Consider the following 25952-nt stretch of genomic DNA (forward strand, 5'->3'; position numbering starts at 1 on the left):
TTATTATATGGTATACTACTCCACTGTTCTCTTTACTATATAGTATAATACTCCACTGTTCTCTTTACTATATGGTATACTACTCCACTGTTTTCTTTACTATATGGTATAATACTCCACTGTTCTCTTTACTATATCGTATAATACTCCACTGTTCTCTTTACTATATCGTATAATACTCCACTGTTCTCTTTACTATATAGTATAATACTCCACTGTTCTCTTTACTATATGGTATACTACTCCACTGTTCTCTTTACTATATCGTATAATACTCCACTGTTCTCTTTACTATATCGTATAATACTCCACTGTTCTCTTTACTATATAGGATAATACTCCACTGTTCTCTTTACTATATGGTATAATACTCCACTGTTCTCTTTACTATATGGTATAATACTCCACTGTTCTCTTTACTATATAGTATAATACTCCACTGTTCTCTTTACTATATCGTATAATACTCCACTGTTCTCTTTACTATATGGTATAATACTCCACTGTTCTCTTTACTATATGGTATAATACTCCACTGTTCTCTTTACTATATCGTATAATACTCCACTGTTCTCTTTACTATATCGTATAATACTCCACTGTTCTCTTTACTATATCGTATAATAATCCACTGTTCTCTTTACTATATAGTATAATACTCCACTGTTCTCTTTACTATATGGTATACTACTCCACTGTTTTCTTTACTATATGGTATAATACTCCACTGTTCTCTTTACTATATCGTATAATACTCCACTGTTCTCTTTACTATATGGTATAATACTCCACTGTTCTCTTTACTATATAGTATAATACTCCACTGTTCTCTTTACTATATGGTATACTACTCCACTGTTCTCTTTACTATATGGTATAATACTCCACTGTTCTCTTTACTATATGGTATAATACTCCACTGTTCTCTTTACTACATAGTATAATACTCCACTGTTTTCTTTACTACATAGTATAATACTCCACTGTTTTCTTTACTATATAGTATAATACTCCACTGTTCTCTTTACTATATGGTATAATACTCCACTGTTCTTTTTATTATATGGTATACTACTCCACTGTTCTCTTTACTATATGGTATAATACTCCACTGTTCTCTTTACTATATGGTATAATACTCCACTGTTCTCTTTACTATATGGTATAATACTCCACTGTTCTCTTTACTATATCGTATAATACTCCACTGTTCTCTTTACTATATGGTATAATACTCCACTGTTCTCTTTACTATATCGTATAATACTCCACTGTTCTCTTTACTATATAGTATAATACTCCACTGTTCTCTTTACTATATGGTATACTACTCCACTGTTTTCTTTACTATATGGTATAATACTCCACTGTTCTCTTTACTATATCGTATAATACTCCACTGTTCTCTTTACTATATCGTATAATACTCCACTGTTCTCTTTACTATATAGTATAATACTCCACTGTTCTCTTTACTATATGGTATACTACTCCACTGTTCTCTTTACTATATCGTATAATACTCCACTGTTCTCTTTACTATATCGTATAATACTCCACTGTTCTCTTTACTATATAGGATAATACTCCACTGTTCTCTTTACTATATGGTATAATACTCCACTGTTCTCTTTACTATATGGTATAATACTCCACTGTTCTCTTTACTATATAGTATAATACTCCACTGTTCTCTTTACTATATCGTATAATACTCCACTGTTCTCTTTACTATATGGTATAATACTCCACTGTTCTCTTTACTATATGGTATAATACTCCACTGTTCTCTTTACTATATCGTATAATACTCCACTGTTCTCTTTACTATATCGTATAATACTCCACTGTTCTCTTTACTATATCGTATAATAATCCACTGTTCTCTTTACTATATAGTATAATACTCCACTGTTCTCTTTACTATATGGTATACTACTCCACTGTTTTCTTTACTATATGGTATAATACTCCACTGTTCTCTTTACTATATCGTATAATACTCCACTGTTCTCTTTACTATATGGTATAATACTCCACTGTTCTCTTTACTATATAGTATAATACTCCACTGTTCTCTTTACTATATGGTATACTACTCCACTGTTCTCTTTACTATATGGTATAATACTCCACTGTTCTCTTTACTATATGGTATAATACTCCACTGTTCTCTTTACTATATAGTATAATACTCCACTGTTCTCTTTACTATATGGTATAATACTCCACTGTTCTCTTTACTATATGGTATAATACTCCACTGTTCTCTTTACTATATGGTATAATACTCCACTGTTCTCTTTACTATATCGTATAATACTCCACTGTTCTCTTTACTATATCGTATAATACTCCACTGTTCTCTTTACTATATGGTATAATACTCCACTGTTCTCTTTACTATATGGTATAATACTCCACTGTTCTCTTTACTATATGGTATAATACTCCACTGTTCTCTTTACTATATGGTATAATACTCCACTGTTCTCTTTACTATATGGTATAATACTCCACTGTTCTCTTTACTATATGGTATAATACTCCACTGTTCTCTTTACTCTACTATGGTATAATACAGTATTCTCAGTGATCATCTGGTTCTATGGTATAAACAGTAGTTCCCACCTCTCTGTTCTCCGTACTGTAGGGTTCTATGGTAATAATTTCCATTGAGACAGATTATCCTCCATCAGCATGCCTCACCAAACACAAGATGAAAGACCTTGTGGGATGTGGAACTATCCTCAGGAAGGAGAGCTTAGACAGGGGCAGAGGGAGGAGAGGCATTAGATGGACATACTAGGAGGGATGGAAGAGAGGTGGGACAAAAGGAGGGGGACAGGGAAAGGAGAGGAGAAGAGAGGAGATGAAAGGACAGCAGAGGAGAGGTAAGGAGAGGGAGAGGAGAGAGTGTAGAGGTGGCGAAACGAGAGGAGAGAAGTGGATGATGGAGTGGTGGAGGAGAGGAGACGAAATGAGAGGAGAGAAGTGGATGATGGAGTGATGGAGGAGAGGAGATGAAATGAGAGGAGAGAAGTGGATGATGGAGTGGTGGAGGAGAGGAGAGAAGTGGATGATGGAGTGGTGGAGGAGAGGAGATGAAACGAGAGGAGAGAAGTGGATGATGGAGTGGTGGAGGAGAGGTGGCGAAACGAGAGGAGAGAAGTGGATGATGGAGAGGAGACGAAACGAGAGGAGAGAAGTGGATGATGGAGTGGTGGAGGAGAGGAGATGAAACGAGAGGAGAGAAGTGGATGATGGAGTGGTGGAGGAGAGGAGACAAAACGAGAGGAGAGAAGTGGATGATGGAGTGGTGGAGGAGAGGAGATGAAACGAGAGGAGAGAAGTGGATGATGGAGTGGTGGAAGAGAGGAGATGAAACGAGAGAGAAGTGGATGATCGAGTGGTGGAGGAGAGGAGACGAAAGCAAATAAGAGAACAGGACTGTGTGCCAGCCAGAGTGGACAGATAAACAGATGTTAAGGGTCTTTAGTAACTCTGTGGGTCTCTGAGTCTCTGACCCTTCCTGTCATCCTCCACCCAGAGTTATACTAACAGGACAGACATAAAACCAAGGCCTGCTCTGACACTTTGCAGTGTTCTCCCTGTCAAGCGAACACTGGGTAATGAGGGAGGAGAGGGTTTGGTACTGTACTGGTCCCACTGTCTCTAAGGGTTTGGTACTGGTCCTGCTGTCTCTATGGGTTTGGTACTGGTCCTGCTGTCTCTAAGGGTTTGGTACTGGTTCTGCTGTCTCTAAGGGTTTGGTACTGTACTGGTCCCACTGTCTCTAAGGGTTTGGTACTGGTCCTGCTGTCTCTATGGGTTTGGTACTGTACTGGTCCCACTGTCTCTAAGGGTTTGGTACTGGTCCTGCTGTCTCTATGGGTTTGGTACTGTACTGGTCCCACTGTCTCTAAGGGTTTGGCACTGTACTGGTCCAACTGTCTCTAAGGGTTTGGTACTGGTCCTGCTGTCTCTATGGGTTTGGTACTGGTCCTGCTGTCTCTAAGGATTTGGTACTGGTCCTGCTGTCTCTAAGGGTTTGGTACTGTACTGGTCCCACTGTCTCTAAGGGTTTGGTACTGGTCCTGCTGTCTCTATAGGTTTGGTATTGGTCCTGCTGTCTCTAAGGGTTTGGTACTGGTCCTGTTGTCTCTAAGGGTTTGGTACTGTACTGGTCCTGCTGTCTCTAAGGGTTTGGTACTGGTCCTGCTGTCTCTAAGGATTTGGTACTGGTCCTGCTGTCTCTAAGGGTTTGGTACTGTACTGGTCCCACTGTCTCTAAGGGTTTGGTACTGGTCCTGCTGTCTCTATAGGTTTGGTATTGGTCCTGCTGTCTCTAAGGGTTTGGTACTGGTCCTGTTGTCTCTAAGGGTTTGGTACTGTACTGGTCCTGCTGTCTCTAAGGGTTTGGTACTGGTCCTGCTGTCTCTAAGGATTTGGTACTGTACTGGTCCTGCTGTCTCTAAGGGTTTGGTACTGTACTGGTCCTGCTGTCTCTAAGGGTTTGGTACTGGTCCTGCTGTCTCTAAGGATTTGGTACTGTACTGGTCCTGCTGTCTCTAAGGGTTTGGTACTGGTCCTGCTGTCTCTAAGGGTTTGGTACTGTACTGGTCCCACTGTCTCTAAGGGTTTGGTACTGGTCCTGCTGTCTCTAAGGGTTTGGTACTGGTCCTGCTGTCTCTATGGGTTTGGTACTGGTTCTGTTGTCTCTAAGGGTTTGCTACTGTACTTGTCCTGCTGTCTCTAAGGGTTTGGTATTGGTCCTGCTGTCTCTAAGGGTTTGGTACTGGTCCTGTTGTCTCTAAGGGTTTGGTACTGGTCCTGCTGTCTCTAAGGGTTTGGTACTGGTCCTGCTGTCTCTAAGGGTTTGGTACTGGTTCTGCTGTCTCTAAGGCCTATAACTGGAGCAGCAGACTCAGGCAGACGATCACAGATCATATGAATATAGATTATTTATTATACCTGGTGTATCAGGTCATCATTCCAGATGAGCTGAAGAGTGTGAATGGTTGAATGGTGAAACCAAGTCTTCCATTGGCTTTCTGTTGAGGTGCTGGTGCAGTGATCTTGCCTTACAAAATGGCAGTTGAAACATGACATTTACAAGAGTGGGAATTAACACCAGAGCATCACGTGTACTTGTGTACTTTGTCAGTGTGACCATGGGAGTGTCCAGGTGCAAGTAGGCTAGTCTATTTCAGGGAGCACTCTACGTAGGGTGAGTCACCATGCATTTGGAACACACACACACACACACACACACACACACACACACACACACACACACACACACACACACACACACACACACACACACACACACACACACACGTGGCCTGGAGAATGCTGTTCTTTCTACAGATGGGCAGGCCTACTGGGTAGCAGCCATCTCTGTCTGTTCCCTTCACTCCCTCTCCTGGCCCCTCCCCTTGGCCCCTCCCCTTGCTCCCTCTCCTCTCTATAATCTGGCCCTAGGCTTTGAACAGGTTGAACAGGCTGGAGACTCAATCTGTTGGGTGAATACAGAGGAACATGAGGCCTGGCCTACCCACAGACAAGACGTAGCAGAAAATAACCCAGTCCCAGACCAGACCAGAGCAGGCCAGACCTGAGAGGGCAAAGAGAGCAGCACACTGCCAGAGCAGAGATAGCAGAGATAGAGATATGTTGTAGTGTAGTGGAAAGAGAGCAGAGATAGCAGAGATAGAGATGTGTTGTACTGTAGTGGAAAGAGAGGAGAGATAGCAGAGATAGAGATGTGTTGTACTGTAGTGGAAAGAGAGGAGAGAGAGTGTTGTAGTGGAGTGGAAAGAGAGGAGAGATAGCAGAGATAGAGATGTCTTGTACTGTAGTGGAAAGAGAGGAGAGATAGCAGAGATAGAGATGTGTTGTACTGTAGTGGAAAGAGAGGAGAGATAGCAGAGATAGAGATGCGTTGTACTGTAGTGGAAAGAGAGGAGAGATAGAGATGTGTTGTACTGTAGTGGAAAGAGAGGAGAGAGAGTGTTGTAGTGGAGTGGAAAGAGAGGAGAGATAGAGATGTGTTGTACTGTAGTGGAAAGAGAGGAGAGATAGCAGAGATAGAGATGTGTTGTAGTAAAGATTTGTTTTCCATGCCATTATAGCCCCTTGAATTGAATTGAGAGAGCCCAGAGGAATCATTGACTCAGGGAATCATGAGCGCTGCTGACATGTCAGTGGAACCCAGAGGATGCATTGATTCATCTCTCCTCTCCTCGTGTCCATTCTTCACCATGTTCCACCTCTCACAGTAGACAGAATGCCCATCATGCTACCATGGTACTTACAGTTACCCTAATCTGTGCAGAATTGATCTTGCAATGTAACATTATGTTTTCAATCAACAGGTCTTCAAAATGTGAATCTAAATACGAGAAAGTCTAACAATGTCATCTCCCTCCTCCCTCTCTACCCCTCCTCCCTCCTCCCTCTCTACCCCCCCTCCCTCTCTACCCCTCCTCTCCCCCCCTCGACCACCTCCCCTCCTCCCTCCCCCCTCCTCTCTTACCCACTCTCCTTCGCCCTAGTCTGTTCCCAGTTCTCTAAAGGTGTCTATGCCATCATTGGCCTCTACGACAGGAAGACGGTCAACATGCTGATGTCGTTCTGCGGGGCGCTGCACGTGTGTTTTGTCACGCCTTCCTTCCCCATCGAGACGGCCAACCAGTTTGTGATCCAGCTGAGACCCGAGCTACAGGACACTCTGGTGGGGGTCATAGACCACTACGGATGGACCAAGTTCGTCTACATGTACAGCTCTGACTCTGGTGAGTAGAGGGGTCAAAGGTGAAATTATGTATTCACTGAATAGTGTCTGCATGTGATTGAACAGCTGTACTGGGTTGGCCTGGTTCTTCTTTCAACATAGTTGCTGGGACCATGCTGAAAAGGACAGTGTAAAGGGACATATCAGTGCCAGCTCAGTAGAGTTCTGGTTGGTCCTGTAGTGTTAAAAGGGCATATCAACATCACAATGATGCACAAATATAAGACAGAACATATGCCATTTAGCAGAAACATACAGGCACACGGTCATTCTCTTTTATGTATGGGTGGTCCCGGGAATCGAAACGATTATCCTGGCGCTGCAAGCTGTACCTACTGAGCTACAGAGGACCACGACGTTACCAAAAAGCACTACCACTGGCTGGTTTCTCAAGCTTGTCAAGGAGACCAAGTGACAGAGTAGTGAAACAGAGTGATATTCAGCTGACTATCCAGGCTAATAGACGGGGGACTTGCTGGAGGTTTGGTAGGATCGCTGGGTCACAGGGTATGACGTTCCAGGTGAGGTACAGGAATAGCTTTAGAAATGGAACATGAACCTGTAAAAGCTGTTCGCTAGAGAACGTTGGACACACACACAAGCACAGACACACACAAACATACGTACGCACATACGTGTACGCACACACAAACACACACAATACACACCTCCTGTACACAACTCAAAGGTCCTGTCTTGTGCAAGACATCAGTCGTCATACCGACCACAGTTAGTCATTCAATGATTGCCATGGTGACAGCAGAGGGGTAAGGAGAAGCCATTGTGTCCTTTCACAATGAAAAGCCTTTTAAGCCACGACTCTAGGAAGCACCTGCATATGGACAGTCAACGCTCACACAGACATATCGAGCAGACACAGACTGAGGGAGGAAGAAGAGAGTCACACAGACAACACAAACACATAAATAATGATATATCACATGGAGGAGAGAGTTGAACGTGGTACACACTGCCCATGTCAGGGTATTTGTAAAACACATATTTTAGTTGCTTGCTTTTCAGTGCAAACACACCCGGAGAAAGAAATGACGCACCTGTCCACACCAGGTGTGTTTTACCTCCGTCCCTCCCCCTCTCTCGCCTCCTCTCCCCTCCTCCCCTTCTCCCCTCCCAGTCCATCCGTAGCCAATCAGCTGTAGCCTACCCATAATGCTGCGGTCCATCTGTCCCAGGTGTTTAGTGTTTCAGAGCATAACTGTCAAGCTACACGAAACTCTCTGCGTACCCTGGCTGTGTGTGTGTGTGTGTGTGTGTGTGTGTGTGTGTGTGTGTGTGTTGTGAAATAAAGCCAGATTAACGACCACTGTGAGACCTTGGTAAATTGTCGGTCTGTCAGTCTGTCTGGACACATAACAGGACTGTGACAGAGGTGATTGGTCCTTGTGATGCATAGTAGCCATGATAGTTAGAGCAACTCCTTATGTCCCATGATCGTTCATCAGCCAGTGAGGGACTGCAGGGCCATTAACCCTGCTGTTTGTATGTTGTTGTGTGGGTTTGTGTGTGTGTATGTGTGGTGTGTATGTATGTGTGTGTAAAGTCATTGTAAAGCCCCCCCGTAGTAATTGAGTGGTGGAATGGAGGGTTCTGGAATCCATATCATCATCCATATTGCCTCCTGTTGCCTTGGATACTACTCTCCAGCTGTGTGTCCAAAGGGTTATTTTAAGCCTGTAAGAAAAACCTGTGTTTGTGCGATTATAGTGTGTGTGTTTCTTCTGGTATGGTGTGTGTGTGTGTGTCTGTGTACCTGCAGGTCTTCAGGTTGTTGTAGATGGCACTTTGTTCCTTATCACAGGGCTAAATAGAGATATGCAGACAGGCATCTTTGTCAGTGTAGATGAAAGCAGTCTGTGTTTAGTCCCCAGGGGGGCTCTGCCTCTTTGGTATGCTGATTCGAGATTCTCCATCCGTTGGTATGTAGGGCTGGATGTGGATTACAGTTGAATGCCTGGGGGAGAGATTTACGTAGCCATACATTTATGTATACCTGTACATTCTGTGTGTTCATGCAGGTATTTCTTGTTGCTCACATTTCAGCACCTTGGCATTGAAAAATACTTTTTGTTTATTTCATATTACCATCTGTCTACACAGCCCAAAAAGCTTTATGGTCTAATATATTTACAACTTCCCTTTACAAATATTACTTTTTAAGTGCTTTAACTGGAGAGATGGGTGGCACCCTATTTCCTAATGTAGTGCACAATAAAGGGAATAGGGACGCAAAACGAGTGAAAGCAGAGATACATCTCTCTGAGTGTTGCCATTTTCTTGCAGTCGCAGGGATTTTAATACTATTTTCACCCAAGATAACACCTGTGTAGATGTGCTATTAAGCAACTGTCGGTAACTAAAGAAATGTAAAAGTCCATTAAAACCCTCATAAACGATATTCACAAAATGGTCCTTCAAAAAAGTTAATATTCTCTCTCTCTCTCTCTCCCTTGCTCTCCCACGCTCTCCCTCTCTCTCTCTTGCTCTCCCTCTGTTTTTCTCGCTCTCACTCTCATTCTCTTGCTCACTTTCTCTCTCTCTCCCCCCTGCTCTCTCTCTCGCTCTCCCTTGCTCTCCCTCACTCTCCCTCTCTCCCTCGCTCTCCCTCGCTCTCCCTCATTCTCCCTCTCCCGCTCTCCCTCTTTCTCACTCTCTCTCACTCTCTCTCTCTCCCGCTGCTCTCTCTCTCTTGCTCTCTCTCTCTCTTGCTCTCTCTCGCTCTCCCTCGCTCTCCCTTGCTCTCCCTCGCTCTCCCTCTCTCTGTCTCTCCTGTTTCTCTCTCCGCTCTCTCTCCCTTCTCTCGCTCTCCCTCTCTCTCTCTCTCTCGCTCTCTCTCTCCTGTTTCTCTCTTCGCTCTCTCTCCCTTCTCTCGCTTTCGCTCTCTCCCTCTCTCGCTCTCCCTCTCTCTCGCTCTCTCTCTCACTCTCTCTCCCCTCTCTCTCTCCCCTCTCTCGCTCTCTCCCTCTCCCCCCTCTCTTGCTCTCTCCCCTCTCTCGCTCTCTTGCTCTCTCTCCCTCTGCTCTCTCTCTCTGCTCTCTCTCCCCCTGCTCTCTCTCTCTCGCTCTCGATGCTCTCTCTACCCTCTCACTCTCCCTGCTCTCTACCCTCTCGCTCTCCCTGCTCTCTCTACCCTCTCACTCTCCCTGCTCTCTCTACCCTCTCACTCTCCCTGCTCTCTCTACCCTCTCACTCTCCCTGCTCTCTCTACCCTCTCACTCTCCCTGCTCTCTCTACCCTCTCACTCTCCCTGCTCTCTACCCTCTCGCTCTCCCTAATCTCTTCTCCCACGTGTCGGTACCTCCATGTGTTAGTCAAATTAGTTCTTATGAGGGCCAGATTCCAACAGAAAGTTGAGCAGGAAAATATAGTGTTTTCTGTCTGAAACTATACCTTGAAACAGAGGAGTTGACAGTGGTCCTGAAACTAACCACTCTGAAACAGAGGAGTTGGCCATGGTCCTGAAACTAGCCACTCTGAAACAGAGGAGTTGACAGTGGTCCTGAAACTAACCACTCTGAAACAGAGGAGTTGGCCATGGTCCTGAAACTAACCACTCTGAAACAGAGGAGTTGGCCATGGTCCTGAAACTAACCACTCTGAAACAGAGGAGTTGGCCATGGTCCTGAAACTAACCACTCTGAAACAGAGGAGTTGGCCATGGTCCTGAAACTAACCACTCTGAAACAGAGGAGCTGGCCATGGTCCTGAAACTAACCACTCTGAAACAGAGGAGTTGACAGTGGTCCTGAAAGTAGAAGCTCCCTTTATGGTGTTCTCTGCTGTACATAGCAATCAATAGTTTGTGACTGACTGCAGGGTTTGAAACCAGGTCTTCTTAACACAATAGGACTGTATTAGCCCACTGAGCTAAAGCCTAGCCACACTATCCCTCTACTTCTGAGTTTTTCGTTCAGATTTTGTGATTTATATTCATCCGTTTTAGCCGTAGTAAGTTGCTATGAATCTCCAGTTGTCATGTAGGTATCAACTCTTATATAAAGACAAGACAGGCACCATGAAAAGTGGAGATCGGGTGGCTAAAGACAGCATCTGTCTGTAGTAAATTTGCATGACATTTTAGTCATTTAGCAGACACTTATCCAGAGCTACTTACAGTTAGTGCATTCATCTGAAGACTAGGTGGGACAACCACATATCTCAGTCATAGCAAGTACATTTTTCCTGAATAAAGTAGCTATCAGTAGATTCAGAGCTAGAAAGGGGAGGGGGGGTCAAGTGCTGGTTCAGGCGAGGAGGGGATTATTTAAGATACTGTTTGAAGACGTAGGGTTTCAGATGGGTTTTCTTTTCACAAGATGGGAGGGCCAAGAGACCTGAGGAGTGCTCGGTTTGGGGTAGGGAGGGGCAGTTCCTCTTGTAAGCACCATGGTCTTGTAGTAGATGTGAGCTTTGACTGGAAGCCAGTGGAGGAGCAGAGTGATATAAGAACCAGGCGGGCTGCAGCGTTCTGCAGGGGTTTGATGGCACAAGCGGGGAGCCCAGCCAACAGCGAGTTGCAGCAGTCCAGACGGGAGATGACAAGTGGCTGGATTAGGATCTATGCCACTTCCTGTGTGAGGTAGTGTCGTACTCTACAGATGTTGTGGAGCATGCACTCTGGGAGGGAGACACTGTGGAGTTGTCAACCATGATGGAGAGGTCTTTGAGCGGGCAGACCTTCCCCGGGAGAAAGAGAACCTCCGTCTTGTCGAAGTTGAGCTTGAGGTGGTGGGCCGACATCCAAGTTGAGATATCAAGTGTCACAAACCCCCTTAATCACTTCTCAACCTGTCCTCTAAACGATCCAACAGAGCCAGAAATCCATCACCTTTCACCATACCTCTGACTAGTTAGACAGCCAGACATCCATCACCTTTCACCATACCTCTGACTAGTTAGACAGCCAGACATCCATCACCTTTCACCATACCTCTGACTAGTTAGACAGCCAGACATCCATCACCTTTCACCATACCTCTGACTAGTTAGACAGCCAGACATCCATCACCTTTCACCATACCTCTGACTAGTTAGACAGCCAGGCATCCATCACCTTTCACCATACCTCTGACTAGTTAGACAGCCAGACATCCATCACCTTTCACCATACCTCTGACTAGTTAGACAGCCAGACATCCATCACCCTTCACCATACCTCTGACTAGTTAGACAGCCAGACATCCATCACCTTTCACCATACCTCTGACTAGTTAGACAGCCAGACATCCATCACCTTTCACCATACCTCTGACTAGTTAGACAGCCAGACATCCATCACCTTTCACCATACCTCTGACTAGTTAGACAGCCAGACATCCATCACCTTTCACCATACCTCTGACTAGTTAGACAGCCAGGCATCCATCACCTTTCACCATACCTCTGACTAGTTAGACACACCAACAACCCTGCTGCAAATATGGCATATGAATTATGTAAGGAGGGTCATATGTATGCATCAGACATCCTCACCAAGAATAGTGATTGCATACAAAAATGCAATTTCTGATTATTCTCTGTAGTGTAGTTGTGATTGGCTGGGTGGAATATTAGCTTATCTTATAATGTAATTGGTGTAATTCAGTATTTGGTTCAGTAATGGCCGCCGCTCTGCTGCTTGTAAAAGCTTTGTTTACCTCCTGGAACAACTGTCTCTCCCCTCCCAGAAGGATTCTGATTGGTCTAACATGATACTGTGTGTGTGTGTGGCTCCCACACTCTAAATCGGCAGGCATGATCGATGCATTCCCTAATCGCGTCTTATTTCCTGTCCCTGTGTGTTCTCCCATGATGCTCCCTAGCCTGTTCCCCCATTATGCTTTAGATGCTTTTAGCCTATGGGGACAGCTTAATGGAGTGGCCTGGGTGTAATTGGTGCCTCTGAGGGTCTGTGTGCATTTGTGTGGATGTCTGGGTGTGTGCGTGTGTGTGCAGGGCCAGCCCTAGCCTTGAGCCTTGAGCTTTGGTTGTGGGGCCCCCACCTCGGGGCAAACATTTTAGTGGCCCCCCTCTTGACGACGAGAGAAAAGTTTATATTTCATTTCCTGCAATTCTACACATTTTGCCATGGGTCGTAGAGAAAATATTGCATTTTTTATGACACATTTCATGCAATTCTACTAATTTTGCCATGGGGAAGACAGCATTTTGTTTTAGTTTTACAGATAATTTCCTGCAATTCTACACATTTCTTAATGACTTATGCCATGTTAATATGATATCTGAGTGAGAATTACAAACAAAATCAATGGGGACCCTCTGGACATCAGGGCCCCTGGGCATGTGCACTGCGTGCCCGGTTAGTATTCGGCCATGATTACTACAAATTTAGATAGCTGGCTAGACTAATTGACTAATCTAAACATTGTAAGCTGACATGGCTAATTGAGTGACTGCCAGTGGCTGACATAACAAGAGAAAAACTGCTGATACACAAACACATTTTGAAATTGTACCTGGTGTATTCTACTATTCTTACTCTCAATAGTAATCTGAGACCCCGCCTGAGTTCCTAAAACAATAAAAGCTTATGCCTGGGGCTGGCCTTGTGTGTGTGTGTGTGTGTGTGTGTGTGTGTGTGTGTGTGTGTGTGTGTGTGTGTGTGTGTGTGTGTGTGTGTGTGTGTGTGTGTGTGTGTGCGTGTGTGTGTGCGCGTGTGCGCGCGCGTGTCTGTGAGTGCGCGTGCGTGCGTGTGTCTGTGAGTGCGCGTGCGTGCGTGTGTCTGTGAGTGCGCGTGCGTGCGTGTGTCTGTGAGTGTGTTTGTGTGTGAAGGGATTATTCAGAGTAGCACCGAGTGCTGTAACATCATACCTGTACATGGCATCCCAGTCATCATAATGAACTATCCCTCTGGAGACGGTAATCAGATATTATATTGCTGTGCTGTCAGAAAGTCTTATGATGGATAGTCCTACTGTATGTTAGCATGACAGATGTATTATTGATGGATAGTCCTACTGTATGTTAGCATAACAGATGTATTATTGATGGATAGTCCTACTGTATGTTAGCATAACAGATGTATTATTGATGGATAGTCCTACTGTATGTTAGCATAATAGATGTATTATTGATGGATATTCCTACTGTATGTTAGCATGACAGATGTATTATTCATGGATAGTCCTACTGTATGTTAGCATAACAGATGTATTATTGATGGATAGTCCTACTGTATGTTAGCATAACAGATGTATTATTGATGGATAGTCCTACTGTATGTTAGCATAACAGATGTATTATTGATGGATAGTCCTACTGTATGTTAGCATAACAGATGTGTTATGGATGGATAGTCCTACTGTATGTTAGCATGACAGATGTATTATTCATGGATAGTCCTACTGTATGTTAGCATGACAGATGTATTATGGATGGATAGTCCTACTGTATGTTAGCATAACAGACGTATTATTGATGGATAGTCCCACTGTATGTTAGCATAACAGATGTATTATTGGTGGATAGTCCTACTGTATGTTAGCATGACAGATGTGTTATGGATGGATAGTCCTACTGTATGTTAGCATGACAGATATATTATTCATGGATAGTCCTACTGTATGTTAGCATAACAGATGTATTATTGATGGATAGTCCTACTGTATGTTAGCATGACAGATGTGTTATGGATGGATAGTCCTACTGTATGTTAGCATGACAGATGTATTATTCATGGATAGTCCTACTGTATGTTAGCATGACAGATGTGTTATGGATGGATAGTCCTACTGTATGTTAGCATGACAGATGTGTTATTTATGGATAGTCCTACTGTATGTTAGCATGACAGATGTATTATTCATGGATAGGCCTATGTTAGCATGACATAATTATTATTGATGGATAAGCCTATCCAGGGCACCTTTGGAGTATGATGCCTTTTGGAACACATCCATAGTTCACCTCTAACCCCTGACCTGTGACCTTTGCCCCTGACTTGTAGGCTTGTCTGTGCTGCAGAAGGTCCTGGACACGGCTGCTGAGAGGAGCTGGCTGGTGACGTCTGTCAACGTAGAGACCATGACAGAGGCCTCATTCCTCAAGGTGTTTCAAGACCTGGACAAGAGGAAGGAAGGACAGATCATCATCGACTGTGAGACCGAAAGACTCACCTCCATCATCAAAAAGGTAACGAGAGGTAGAGAGATTCATCTCCATCCTCTTAAAGTTAACGAGAGACTGAGAGATTCATCCATCCTCAAAAAGTTAATGAGAGACTGAGAGACTCACCTCATCCTCAAAAAGGTAACGAGAGACTGAGAGACTCACCTCCATCCTCTAAAAGGTAATGAGAGACTGAGAGACTCACCTCATCCTCAAAAAGGTAACAAGAGACTGAGAGACTCACCTCATCCTCAAAAAGGTAACGAGAGACTGAGAGACTCACCTCATCCTCAAAAAGGTAACGAGAGACTGAGAGACTCACCTCATCCTCAAAAAGGTAATGAGAGACTGAGAGACTCACCTCATCCTCAAAAAGGTAACAAGAGACTGAGAGACTCACCTCATCCTCAAAAAGGTAACGAGAGACTCAGAGACTCACCTCATCCTCAAAAAGGTAACAAGAGACTGAGAGACTCACCTCATCCTCAAAAAGGTAACGAGAGACTGAGAGACGCACCTCATCCTCAAAAAGGTAACGAGAGACTGAGAGACTCACCTCATCCTCAAAAAGGTAACGAGAGACTGAGAGACTCACCTCATCCTCAAAAAGGTAACGAGAGACTGAGAGACTCACCTCATCCTCAAAAAGGTAACGAGAGAAGAGACTGAGAGATTGAGCCAGTCATTTCCATCGCTAGTATTGGGCCAGTAATGGCAAAAATGGCAAGCATTGGTCCATGATTCGGCTGCCATACATAAGCCAGAACTTTCACAGATCTGGGTCAGCCAGAACTGGGTCACATAAAAATGCTGTGCGAATTAAAAAGTGGGCCTGCTTTGTGCCATCGTAATTTTGCTTTCTGTGAATTAAATTAAATCCAGACATTTGAGAAAGCATTGATTGCTCTGTTGCACGTGTGACATAATTTCAATAAATACCACATAGCCAGCAAAAGAGGGGACAGAGAAAGACAGAGAGTAATAAAAAGAGAGAGTGATGGTAAGGTTGGCAGGTTGATGTTTATTGTCAAGAATCTTCCGCTTGATAGGCCAGCTGTAAAGTCCAAATGGGCTATATCATAAAAATGTGTAAAAACAAAAATTACCTTTTTGGTTGTTATTTAATGTTAAGATTAGGCATTAGGGTTAGAAGTGTGGTTCAGGTTATGGTTAAGGTAAGGGTTAGGTTAGGGTTTCAGACTTTATGACTTTGTGGTTGTGCCAGAGAGTGACTACTTTGTAGAGCTGCCTCCAGGGCATGATTCCTGACAATAAAGTCAACCTGTGGAAGAGATGAACCTCCCAGGCAGTGGTCGTCCAGTGTAGTTTATTAGTCTCAGTGTATTACAGACAGGAGATATGGAAACGGTTAGGTTGACATTTGGAGCTGTAGAGAAACACTTACTCTCCACGCTACTGCTGCCTGGGAAGGGTGTATCCTGGCATAGCAATTAATGACACACACACACACACACACACACACACACACACACACACACACACACACACACACACACACACACACACACACACACACACACACACCACTACCCCACCCACTCCCCCATACTTATACGTCCTTCCCCCTCCCTCCCACACACACATACACACAGAAAGAACAGAGACCTCTATCCCCTCTCTCTCCTCTAACGCTTGGCTCTAGCTGTGTGAAGGCAGTGTCTGGTGTGTGTGAGTGTTATTGATGACCCGGTGTCCACACTTAAGGTAGTTGCATCACTTCTCACCAGTTTACAGCAGCTGAGCCATAGCAGTTCTCCGCTCAGACAGACTCCATCCATCACAGAGGTTGGCACCCTGCTCTCTGCCTCTATAGCAGCCTGTCTATTATACACACGCACAGTGACACACATGTGCACACACAGACACAGGCACGTATGCAGGCACACAAATGTTAGCGTGAACATATCATTCCAAAATCATGCGCATTAATATGGAGTTGGTCCCCCCTTTGCTGCTATAACAGTCTCCACTCTTCTGTGAAGGCTTTCCACTAGATATTGGAACTTTGCTGCGGGGACTTGCTTCCATTCAGCCACGAGCATTAGTGAGGTCGGGCACTGATGTTGGGCGATTAGGCCTGGCTCGCAGTCGACGTTCCAATTCATCCCAAAGGTTGAGGTCAGGGCTCTGTGTAGTGCAGTCAAGTTCTTCCACACCGATCTCGACAAACCATTTCTGTATGGACCTCGCTTTGTGCACAGGGGCATTGTCATGCTGAAACAGGAAAGGGCCTTCCCCAAACTGTTGCCACAAAGTTGGAAGGACAGAATCGTCTTGAATGTCATTGTATGCTGTAGCATTAAGATTTCCCTTCACTGGAACTAAGGGGCCTAGCCTGAACCATGAAAAACAGCCACAGACCATTGTTCCATCTCCAACAAACATTACAGTTGGCACTATGTATTGGGGCAGGTAGCGTTCTCCTGGCGTCCGCCAAACCCAGATTTGTCCGTTGGACTGCGAGATAGTGTAGCGTGATTCATCACTACAGAGAACGTGTTTCCACTGCTCCAGAGTCTAATGGCGGCAAACATTACACCACTCCAGCCGACGCTTGGCATTGTGCATGGTGATCTTAGGCTTGTGTGTGGCTGCTCGGCCACGGAAACCCATTTCATGAAGCTCCCGACGGACAGTTCTTGTGCTGATGTTGCTCCGCAGTGTCTTGGGTATCAGTGACTCCAGGCCTCGTGCCTCTCCATCATCTTCCCCCAGTCTTGGGTATCAGCGTCTCCAGGCCTCGTGCCTCTCCATCATCTTCCCCCAGTCTTGGGTATCAGCGTCTCTAGGCCTCGTGCCTCTCCATCATCTTCCCCCAGTCTTGGGTATCAGCGTCTCTAGGCCACGTGCCTCTCCATCATCTTCCCCCAGTCTTGGGTATCAGCGTCTCTAGGCCACGTGCCTCTCCATCATCTTCCCCCAGTCTTGGGTATCAGCGTCTCTAGGCCACGTGCCTCTCCATCATCTTCCCCCAGTCTTGGGTATCAGCGTCTCTAGGCCACGTGCCTCTCCATCATCTTCCCCCAGTCTTGGGTATCAGCGTCTCTAGGCCACGTGCCTCTCCATCATCTTCCCCCAGTCGTGGGTATCAGCGTCTCTAGGCCACGTGCCTCTCCTCACCGGAGGCTACATTGCGCTGCAGGACATGCCTTGTGCTAGGGTCACCCTTAATAACTAATGCAACTGTCTGCCATGCCTTCCAGCCTGCTACACACACACACACACACACACACACACACACATACACACACACACACACACACACACACACACACACACACACACACACACACACACACACACACACACACACACACACACACACACACACACACACACACAGGATATTAACGTTTGGGAGACTCTTAGAGGAAGGAAATATGTTGGGATTGTGTGAGGTCATGTAAATTCCATGATCAGTTACAGAACCCCCTCTCTATCTGTCAGTTACAGAACCAGCACTCTATCTGTCAGTTACAGAACCCCCACTCTATCTGTCAGTTACAGAACCCCCACTCTATCAGTTACAGAACCAGCACTCTATCTGTCAGTTACATAACCCCCACTCTATCTGTCAGTTACAGAACCCCCACTCTATCAGTTACAGAACCAGCACTCTATCTGTCAGTTACAGAACCAGCACTCTATCTGTCAGTTACAGAACCCCCACTCTATCAGTTACAGAACCAGCACTCTATCTGTCAGTTACAGAACCCCCACTCTATCTGTCAGTTACAGAACCCCCACTCTATCAGTTACAGAACCAGCACTCTATCTGTCAGTTACATAACCCCCACTCTATCTGTCAGTTACAGAACCCCCACTCTATCTGTCAGTTACAGAACCCCCACTCTATCTGTCAGTTACAGAACCCCCACTCTGTATGTCAGTTACAGAACCCCCACTCTATCTGTCAGTTACAGAACCCCCACTCTATCTGTCAGTTACAGAACCCCCACTCTATCTGTCAGTTACAGAACCAGCACTCTATATGTCAGTTACAGAACCACCACTCTATATGTCAGTTACAGAACCTCCACTCTATCTGTCTGTTACAGAACCTCCACTCTATATGTCAGTTACAGAACCCCCACTATATCTGTCAGTTTCAGAACCAGCAGTCTGTCAGTTACAGAACCAGCACTCTGTCAGTTACAGAACCTCCACTCTATCTGTCAGTTTCAGAACCAGCAGTCTGTCAGTTACAGAACCCCCACTCTATCTGTCAGTTACAGAACCTCCACTCTATATGTCAGTTACAGAACCCCCACTCTATCTGTCAGTTTCAGAACCAGCAGTCTGTCAGTTACAGAACCCCCACTCTATCTGTCAGTTACAGAACCTCCACTCTATATGTCAGTTACAGAACCCCCACTATATCTGTCTATAGCCTCAGACGTATACACCAAGCAGTACATATCTATGAATCAAATGATTATCAGTTTATCTGTCCCTATCGAATTAACAACTACACAAATGGATTCATTCATAGAACTCTATAGCTGTATAGATTTCCTTTTTAGTCATTTAGCAGATGCTCTTATCCGAAGCGACTTACAATAGTGAGAGGAATGTATATCTTCCTCAATGAGGACTATCCTGAAGCTGTGCACCAGAAGAGGAAAGAACTGATCCCAGCCATGAAAGCTGCCAGAGCGCGTGGGGACATTGCTTACATCCGCTATGACAGGCTCATTGTCCACCCTCCCACCCAGAAGCCTAGAAGGGATGAGAGAGCCAAGCCTAGTTGTTCGTAGCTTCAACCCCGCAACACACACACACCAACTGATTAATGGACTGCTGAATGTAGATTTATTTTATCTTGCTTTATTTGCTCTTTTCAGTAGTATGTCTATCTCTGATAATCTACCCAGGATAGGGCTGAAAATAGCCCATATTAATATATGTAGCCTTAGAAATAAGGTTAATGAAATCAATAACTTGCTAACATCAGATAACGTTCATATATTATACATTTCTGAGACTCACTTAGATAATTAATTTGATGATACATCAGTAGCAATACAAGGATTTAAAATCTATAGAAGAGACAGAAATGCTTATGGGGGAGGTGTTGCTGCATATATTCAGAGCCATATACCTGTAATGCTTAGAGAAGATCTTATGTCAAGTGTTATTGAAGTGTTGTGGTTGCAGGTTCACTTGGCACATCTAAAGCCTTTCTTTTGGGGTGTTGCTATAGGCCACCAAGTGCTAACAGTCAGTATCTAAATAATATGTGTCAAATGCTTGATAGTGTATGTGATGTAAACAAAGAGGTCTACTTTCTTGGGGACCTGAATATTGAATGGTTTTCATCTAGCTGTCCGCTCAAGAGGAAGCTTTTTACTGGAACCAGTGCCTGTAATATAGTTCAGGTTATTAATCAACCTACCAGGGTGTTTACAAACACTACAGGAACAAGATCATCCACATGTACAATCACATTTTTACTAATACTGTAGAACTTCGTTTTAAAGCTCTATCCATACCCATTGGATGCCGTGATCACAATATAGTGGCTATATCCAGGAAAGCCAAAGTTCCAACAGCTGGGCCTAAAATAGTATATAAGAGTTTATACAAAAGATTTTGCTGTGACTCTTATGTGGATGATGTTAAAAATACGTGTTGTTCTCATGTGATTAATGAGGAGCATCCAGACGCTGCACTTGAAGAATTTATGAAATTGCTTCTTCTAATTATTGATGAACATGCACCTGTTAAGAAACTAACTGTTAGAACTGTTAAGGCTCCATGGATTGATGAGGAATGTAAAAACTGTATGGTTGAAAGAGATGCGGCAAAATAAGTCTGGATGCACATCTGACTGGCTTACTAAATGCAAGTTGAGAATTGATGTCACTAAACTCAACAAAAAGAATAAGAAACTTTATTATAAAGCCAAGATCAATGACATAAAGAATGATGGAAAAAAAACTTTGGAGTACTTTAAATAAAATTATGGACAGAAAACGCAAATCAATTTCTAACATTTTTGACATGCATTTTTCTGGATTTTTTTGTTGTTATTCTGTCTCTCACTGTTCAAATAAACCTACCATTAAAATTATAGACTGATCATTTCTTTGTCAGTGGGCAAACGTACAAAATCAGCAGGGGATCAAATACTTTTTTCCCTCACTGTACCTTTTTTTGCACTATTGGTTAGAGCCTGTAAGTAAGCATTTCACTGTTGTATTCGGCGCACGTGACAAATGAACTTTGATTTGATTTATTGTTCAAATAAACAGAATATCTGGTTTCAAAAAACAGATAAAGCATCACCTCGCGGCACAACGCCTCTTCCCTATTTGACCCAGATAGTTTGTGTGTATGCATTGTTTTATGTTCATTGGAGTGTCACATTTTACATTTTAGTCATTTAGCAGACGCTCTTATCCAGAGCGGCTTACAGTAGTGAGTGCATACATTTCATACATTTTTTTCTCCGTACTGGTCCCCCGTGGGAATCGAACCCACAACCCTGGCGTTACAAACACCATGCTCTACCAACTGAGCCACACGGGACCACAAGGCTACGTGTGCCTTTTTAAAAAATTTATGTAGTTATGTCCTTGAGCTGTTCTTGTCTATTGATGTTCTGTATTATGTTTCATGTTTTGTGTGGACCCCAGGAAGAGAAGTTGCTGCTTTTGCAACAGCTAATGGGGATCCTAATAAAATACCAAATACCAAATATTATCTATACTCTCCTCCCCAGTCCTTCTCCTCTCCTCTCCTCCCCACTATCTCGCCTCTCCTCCCCAGTCCATCTCCTCTCCTCCCCAGTCCCTCTCCTCTCCTCCCCACTATCTCGCCTCTCCTCCCCAGTCCATCTCCTCTCCACCCCAGTCCGTCTCCTCTCCTCCCCAGTCCGTCTCCTCTCCTCCCCACTATCTCGCCTCTCCTCCCCAGTCCATCTCCTCTCCTCCCCAGTCCATCTCCTTTCCTCCCCACTATCTCGCCTCTCCTCCCCAGTCCATCTCCTCTCCTCCCCAGTCCATCTCCTCTCCTCCCCAGTCCATCTCCTCTCCTCCCCAGTCCCTCTCCTCTCCTCCCCACTATCTCTCCTCTTCTCCCCACTCCCTCTCCTCTCCTTCCCACTCCATGTTAGAGTCCTGATATTACCTGGTGTTGGTCAGCGTGAGAAGCAGGGCACAGTGCCCAGTTTGACTAGACTACTGATATTACCTGGTGTTGGTCAGAATGCAACATGACTTGAAGATCAATGACTGTCGATACAGTTGCATGCTTAGTTCCACACTCAAGGAGAGGACGCATGAGTTGTCACAAAAGATGAGAGGTATTTTTGGAAGGTAGAAAGAATGTAACATGAGCAAAAATAAATGTGAATTAGCAATTCATAACGTTTGAATGGATTTTCTGACCGGTTCATGCTACATTTGGATCGTTTGGGGTCCGCAGACTAATGCAGTCATATATTAAATATTTCAATTGGGGACTGACTCGTATTGCTTAATATTTACAATCCCTACTATTTAACAAGCTGTTATGTCTATCTGTATGCATGGGATGAGACTATAGGAATGATTCGAATGAATATTCATATTTTTTGAGTCCTGCTGTTACAGTGTCTTACCCTTGTTGGTGTCTCTTCTGCCCTGGACAAGGTCGCTACATGGGTACAGTGTACTGAACACACACCACACAGACACACACACACACACACACACACACACACACACACACACACACACTAAAGTCATGTCTTTTCTGCTCTGCTCCAGATCGTTGAACAGGGGAAGAATGCTAAGAGTTACCACTACATCCTGGCCAACCTGGTAAGATCTCTATTTCTCTACTGTATCTATGTATCTCCATCTCTCTCCCTCTGTCTCTGTCTCTTTCTCTTTCTCTTTCTCTCTCTCTCTCTCTCTCTCTCTCTCTCTCTCTCTCTCTCTCTCTCTCTCTCTCTCTCTCTCTCTCTCTCTCTATATATATATATATATATAATCTCCCTCTCTCTACTGTATCTATATATCTCCATCTCTCTCTCTATATATATACATATATATATATATCCCTCTCTCTACTGTATCTATATATCTCCATCTCTCTCTATATATATATACATATATATATATCCCTCTCTCTACTGTATCTATACATCTCCATCTCTCTCTCTCTATATATATATATCCCTCTCTCTACTGTATCTATATATCTCCATCTCTCTCTCTCTCTATATATATATATATATATATATATATCCCTCTCTCTACTGTATCTATATCTCCATCTCTCTCTATATATACATATATATATCTCCCTCTCTCTACTGTATCTATATATCTCCATCTCTTTCTCTCTCTATATATATATATATATCCCTCTCTCTACTGTATCTATATATCTCCATCTCTCTCTATATATATACATATATATCTCCCTCTCTCTACTGTACCTATATATCTCCATCTCTCTCTCTCTCTCTCTCTCTCTCTCTCTCTCTCTCTCTCTCTCTCTCTCTCTCTCTCTATATATATATATATATATATCCCTCTCTCTACTGTATCTATATATCTCCATCTCTCTCTTTCTCTTTATATATATAGAGCGAGATAGTGTGTATATATATAGAGAGAGAGAGAGATAGTGTGTGTATGTATATATATTGTATTGAGATTATATATATATATTTATATATATATATATATATATATATATATATATATATATATATAATCTCAATACAATTTCAATTTAAGAGCTTTATTGGCATGGGAAACATATGTTAACATTGCCAAAGCAAGTGAAATAGATAATAAACAAAAGTGAAATAAACAATAAAAAATGTTTTACAGTAAACATTGCACACACAGCAATGTCATATTATGTCTATATACAGTATTGAAATGATATGCAAATAGTTAAAGTACAAAAGGGAAAATAAATAAACATAAATATGCATTTTATTTACAATGGTGTTTGTTCTTCACTGGTTGCCCTTTTCTTGTGGCAACAGGTCACAAATGTTGCTGCTGTGATGGCACACTGTGGTATTTCACCCAGTAGATATGGGAGTTTATCAAAATCGGGTTTGTTTTCGAATTCTTTGTGGATCTGTGTAATCTGATGGAAATATGTGTCTCTAATATGGTCATACATTTGGCAGGAGGTTAGGAAGTGCAGCTCAGTTTCCACCTCATTTTGTGGGCAGTCTGCCTACAGCAGCTTTCTCAATAGCAAGGTTATGCTCACTGAGTCTGTACATAGTCAAAGCTTTCCTTAAGTTTAGGTCAGTCAAAGTGGTCAGGTATTCTGCCACTGTACTCTCTGTTTAGGGCCAAATAGCATTCTAGTTTGCTCTGTTTTTTTTATTCTTTCAAATGTGTCAAGTAATTATCTTTTTGTTTTCAAATGATTTGGTTGGGTCTAATTAGTTTGTAACAGAGCCCCAGGACTCTTCTCCAGGTGATGGCTTTGTTATGGAAGGTTTGGGAATCGCTTCCATTTATGTGATTGTAGAATTGAACGTTTCTTTTCTGGATGTTGATAATTACCGGATTTCGGCCTAATTCTGCTCTGCATGCATTATTTGGTGTTTTACATTGTGCACGGGATATTTTAGCAGAATTCTGCATGCAGAGACACAATTTAGTATTTGTCTTATTTTGTGAGTTCTTGGTTGGTTAGCGGACTCCAGACCTCACAACCATAAAGGGCAATGTGTTCTATAACTGATTAAAGTATTTTTAGCCAGATCCCAATTGGTATGTCAAATTTTATGTTCTTTTTGATGGCATAGAAGGCCCTTCTTGCCTTGTCTCTCAGATCGTTCACAGCTTTGTGGAAGTTACCTGTGGCCGAGGTATGTCTAGTTTTTTGTGTGCGACTCTTTGTCTCTATTTCTATCTCTGCCTTATCTCTCTATGTGGATTCTACAGATGTTGTCCTGTGTAATATGTGTGATACATCCCAAAGTGTTGATAGTACAATAAGACATACAAGATGGTATCCACCCTGCCCCAAGTGGGTGGAAACGTGCTTTGGTGATGAATAAATCAATTTTACCAAGACAAGTATGATTCTTCATATTCTGAATGGTTCAGTGAGGTCTTTCTCTGACATATCATTAACATTCTATCGAAATAAAAATATTTCGGAACGTAGCTCTGTTGACTGAGCGGTGCCGCTTCTCACAGTAACTTTTTGAAGAATTGACAAAATGATAAATTAGCTGAATTAAAATTAAAAGGCTTTGAAAATGAAAAGCTCAGTGCTCCTGTTACGGCTGTCGTAGAGAGGGGACCAAAGCGCAGCGTGGTAAGTGTTCATTATATTTATTAAACAACAAAACACTAGAACAAAGAAACAAAAACGAAAAGCCAAACAGTTCCGTCAGGTAACGAATACAAAACAGAAAACAACTACCCACAAAACACAGGTGGGAAAAAGGCTGCCTAAGTATGGTTCCCAATCAGAAACAACGATAGACAGCTGCCTCTGATTAGGAACCATACTCGGCTCAAAACAAAGAAATACAAAACATAGAATGCCCACCCCACACCCTGACCTAAGAAAATAGAGAAATAAATTGTCTCTCTCAGGTCAGGGCGTGACATCTCCGTTGACATTTCACAAGCGATACGCTTGTTTTTTGGAGAAATCGTAGAAAATAACAGGAATTTCGCATTAATATGAAAAGTGTATCCTAAAATATGTCATGTCTCAAAATTGATATCTATCTTACCTGGTTATTGTTTGATGTCCTCCTGATTGGAGAAGACAGATGATGAGTTCAACGGTGAGCCTGTCAATTGGCCAGTCAGCCTAGCTGACTCAATGCTATTTTCCTAACTTCAGACCACTTTTTTTCTTCTTTTCTGGCCTCCATTGATTTAGTCTCCCTACTCTTGGCCATCCTACAAGGGTAAGCACTCCAATAACTTTTGAACGGATAATAATAGAAGTATACAATGAATATATGATTTTACCCATTGGTCAAAAGATGCGTTGTGATTTGACACCCTACATTCAACTG

General features: G+C 43.4%; 1 protein-coding gene and 1 non-coding gene across 7 annotated transcripts in view; one reads left to right on the plus strand and one right to left on the minus strand.

Annotated features, from left to right (window-relative positions):
• Nucleotides 1–25952, plus strand: part of gria1a (glutamate receptor, ionotropic, AMPA 1a) — a 160802-nt gene that overhangs the window by 49173 nt on the left and 85677 nt on the right. For all 6 annotated transcript variants that reach the window (XM_029771754.1, XM_029771751.1, XM_029771756.1 and 3 more), the window contains exons 3-5: nucleotides 6561–6800; nucleotides 14763–14947; nucleotides 22696–22749. In XM_029771754.1, the coding sequence (XP_029627614.1) occupies nucleotides 6561–6800; nucleotides 14763–14947; nucleotides 22696–22749 (479 nt within the window). The remainder of the gene's footprint in view (nucleotides 1–6560; nucleotides 6801–14762; nucleotides 14948–22695; nucleotides 22750–25952) is intronic.
• On the minus strand, nucleotides 21402–21477 carry trnat-ugu (transfer RNA threonine (anticodon UGU)). The gene has a single exon. It is a non-coding gene; the product is annotated as a tRNA-Thr (tRNA).

The sequence above is a fragment of the Salmo trutta genome, chromosome 13 (assembly GCF_901001165.1).
Source record: "Salmo trutta chromosome 13, fSalTru1.1, whole genome shotgun sequence".
NCBI classification, from domain to species: Eukaryota; Metazoa; Chordata; class Actinopteri; order Salmoniformes; family Salmonidae; genus Salmo; species Salmo trutta.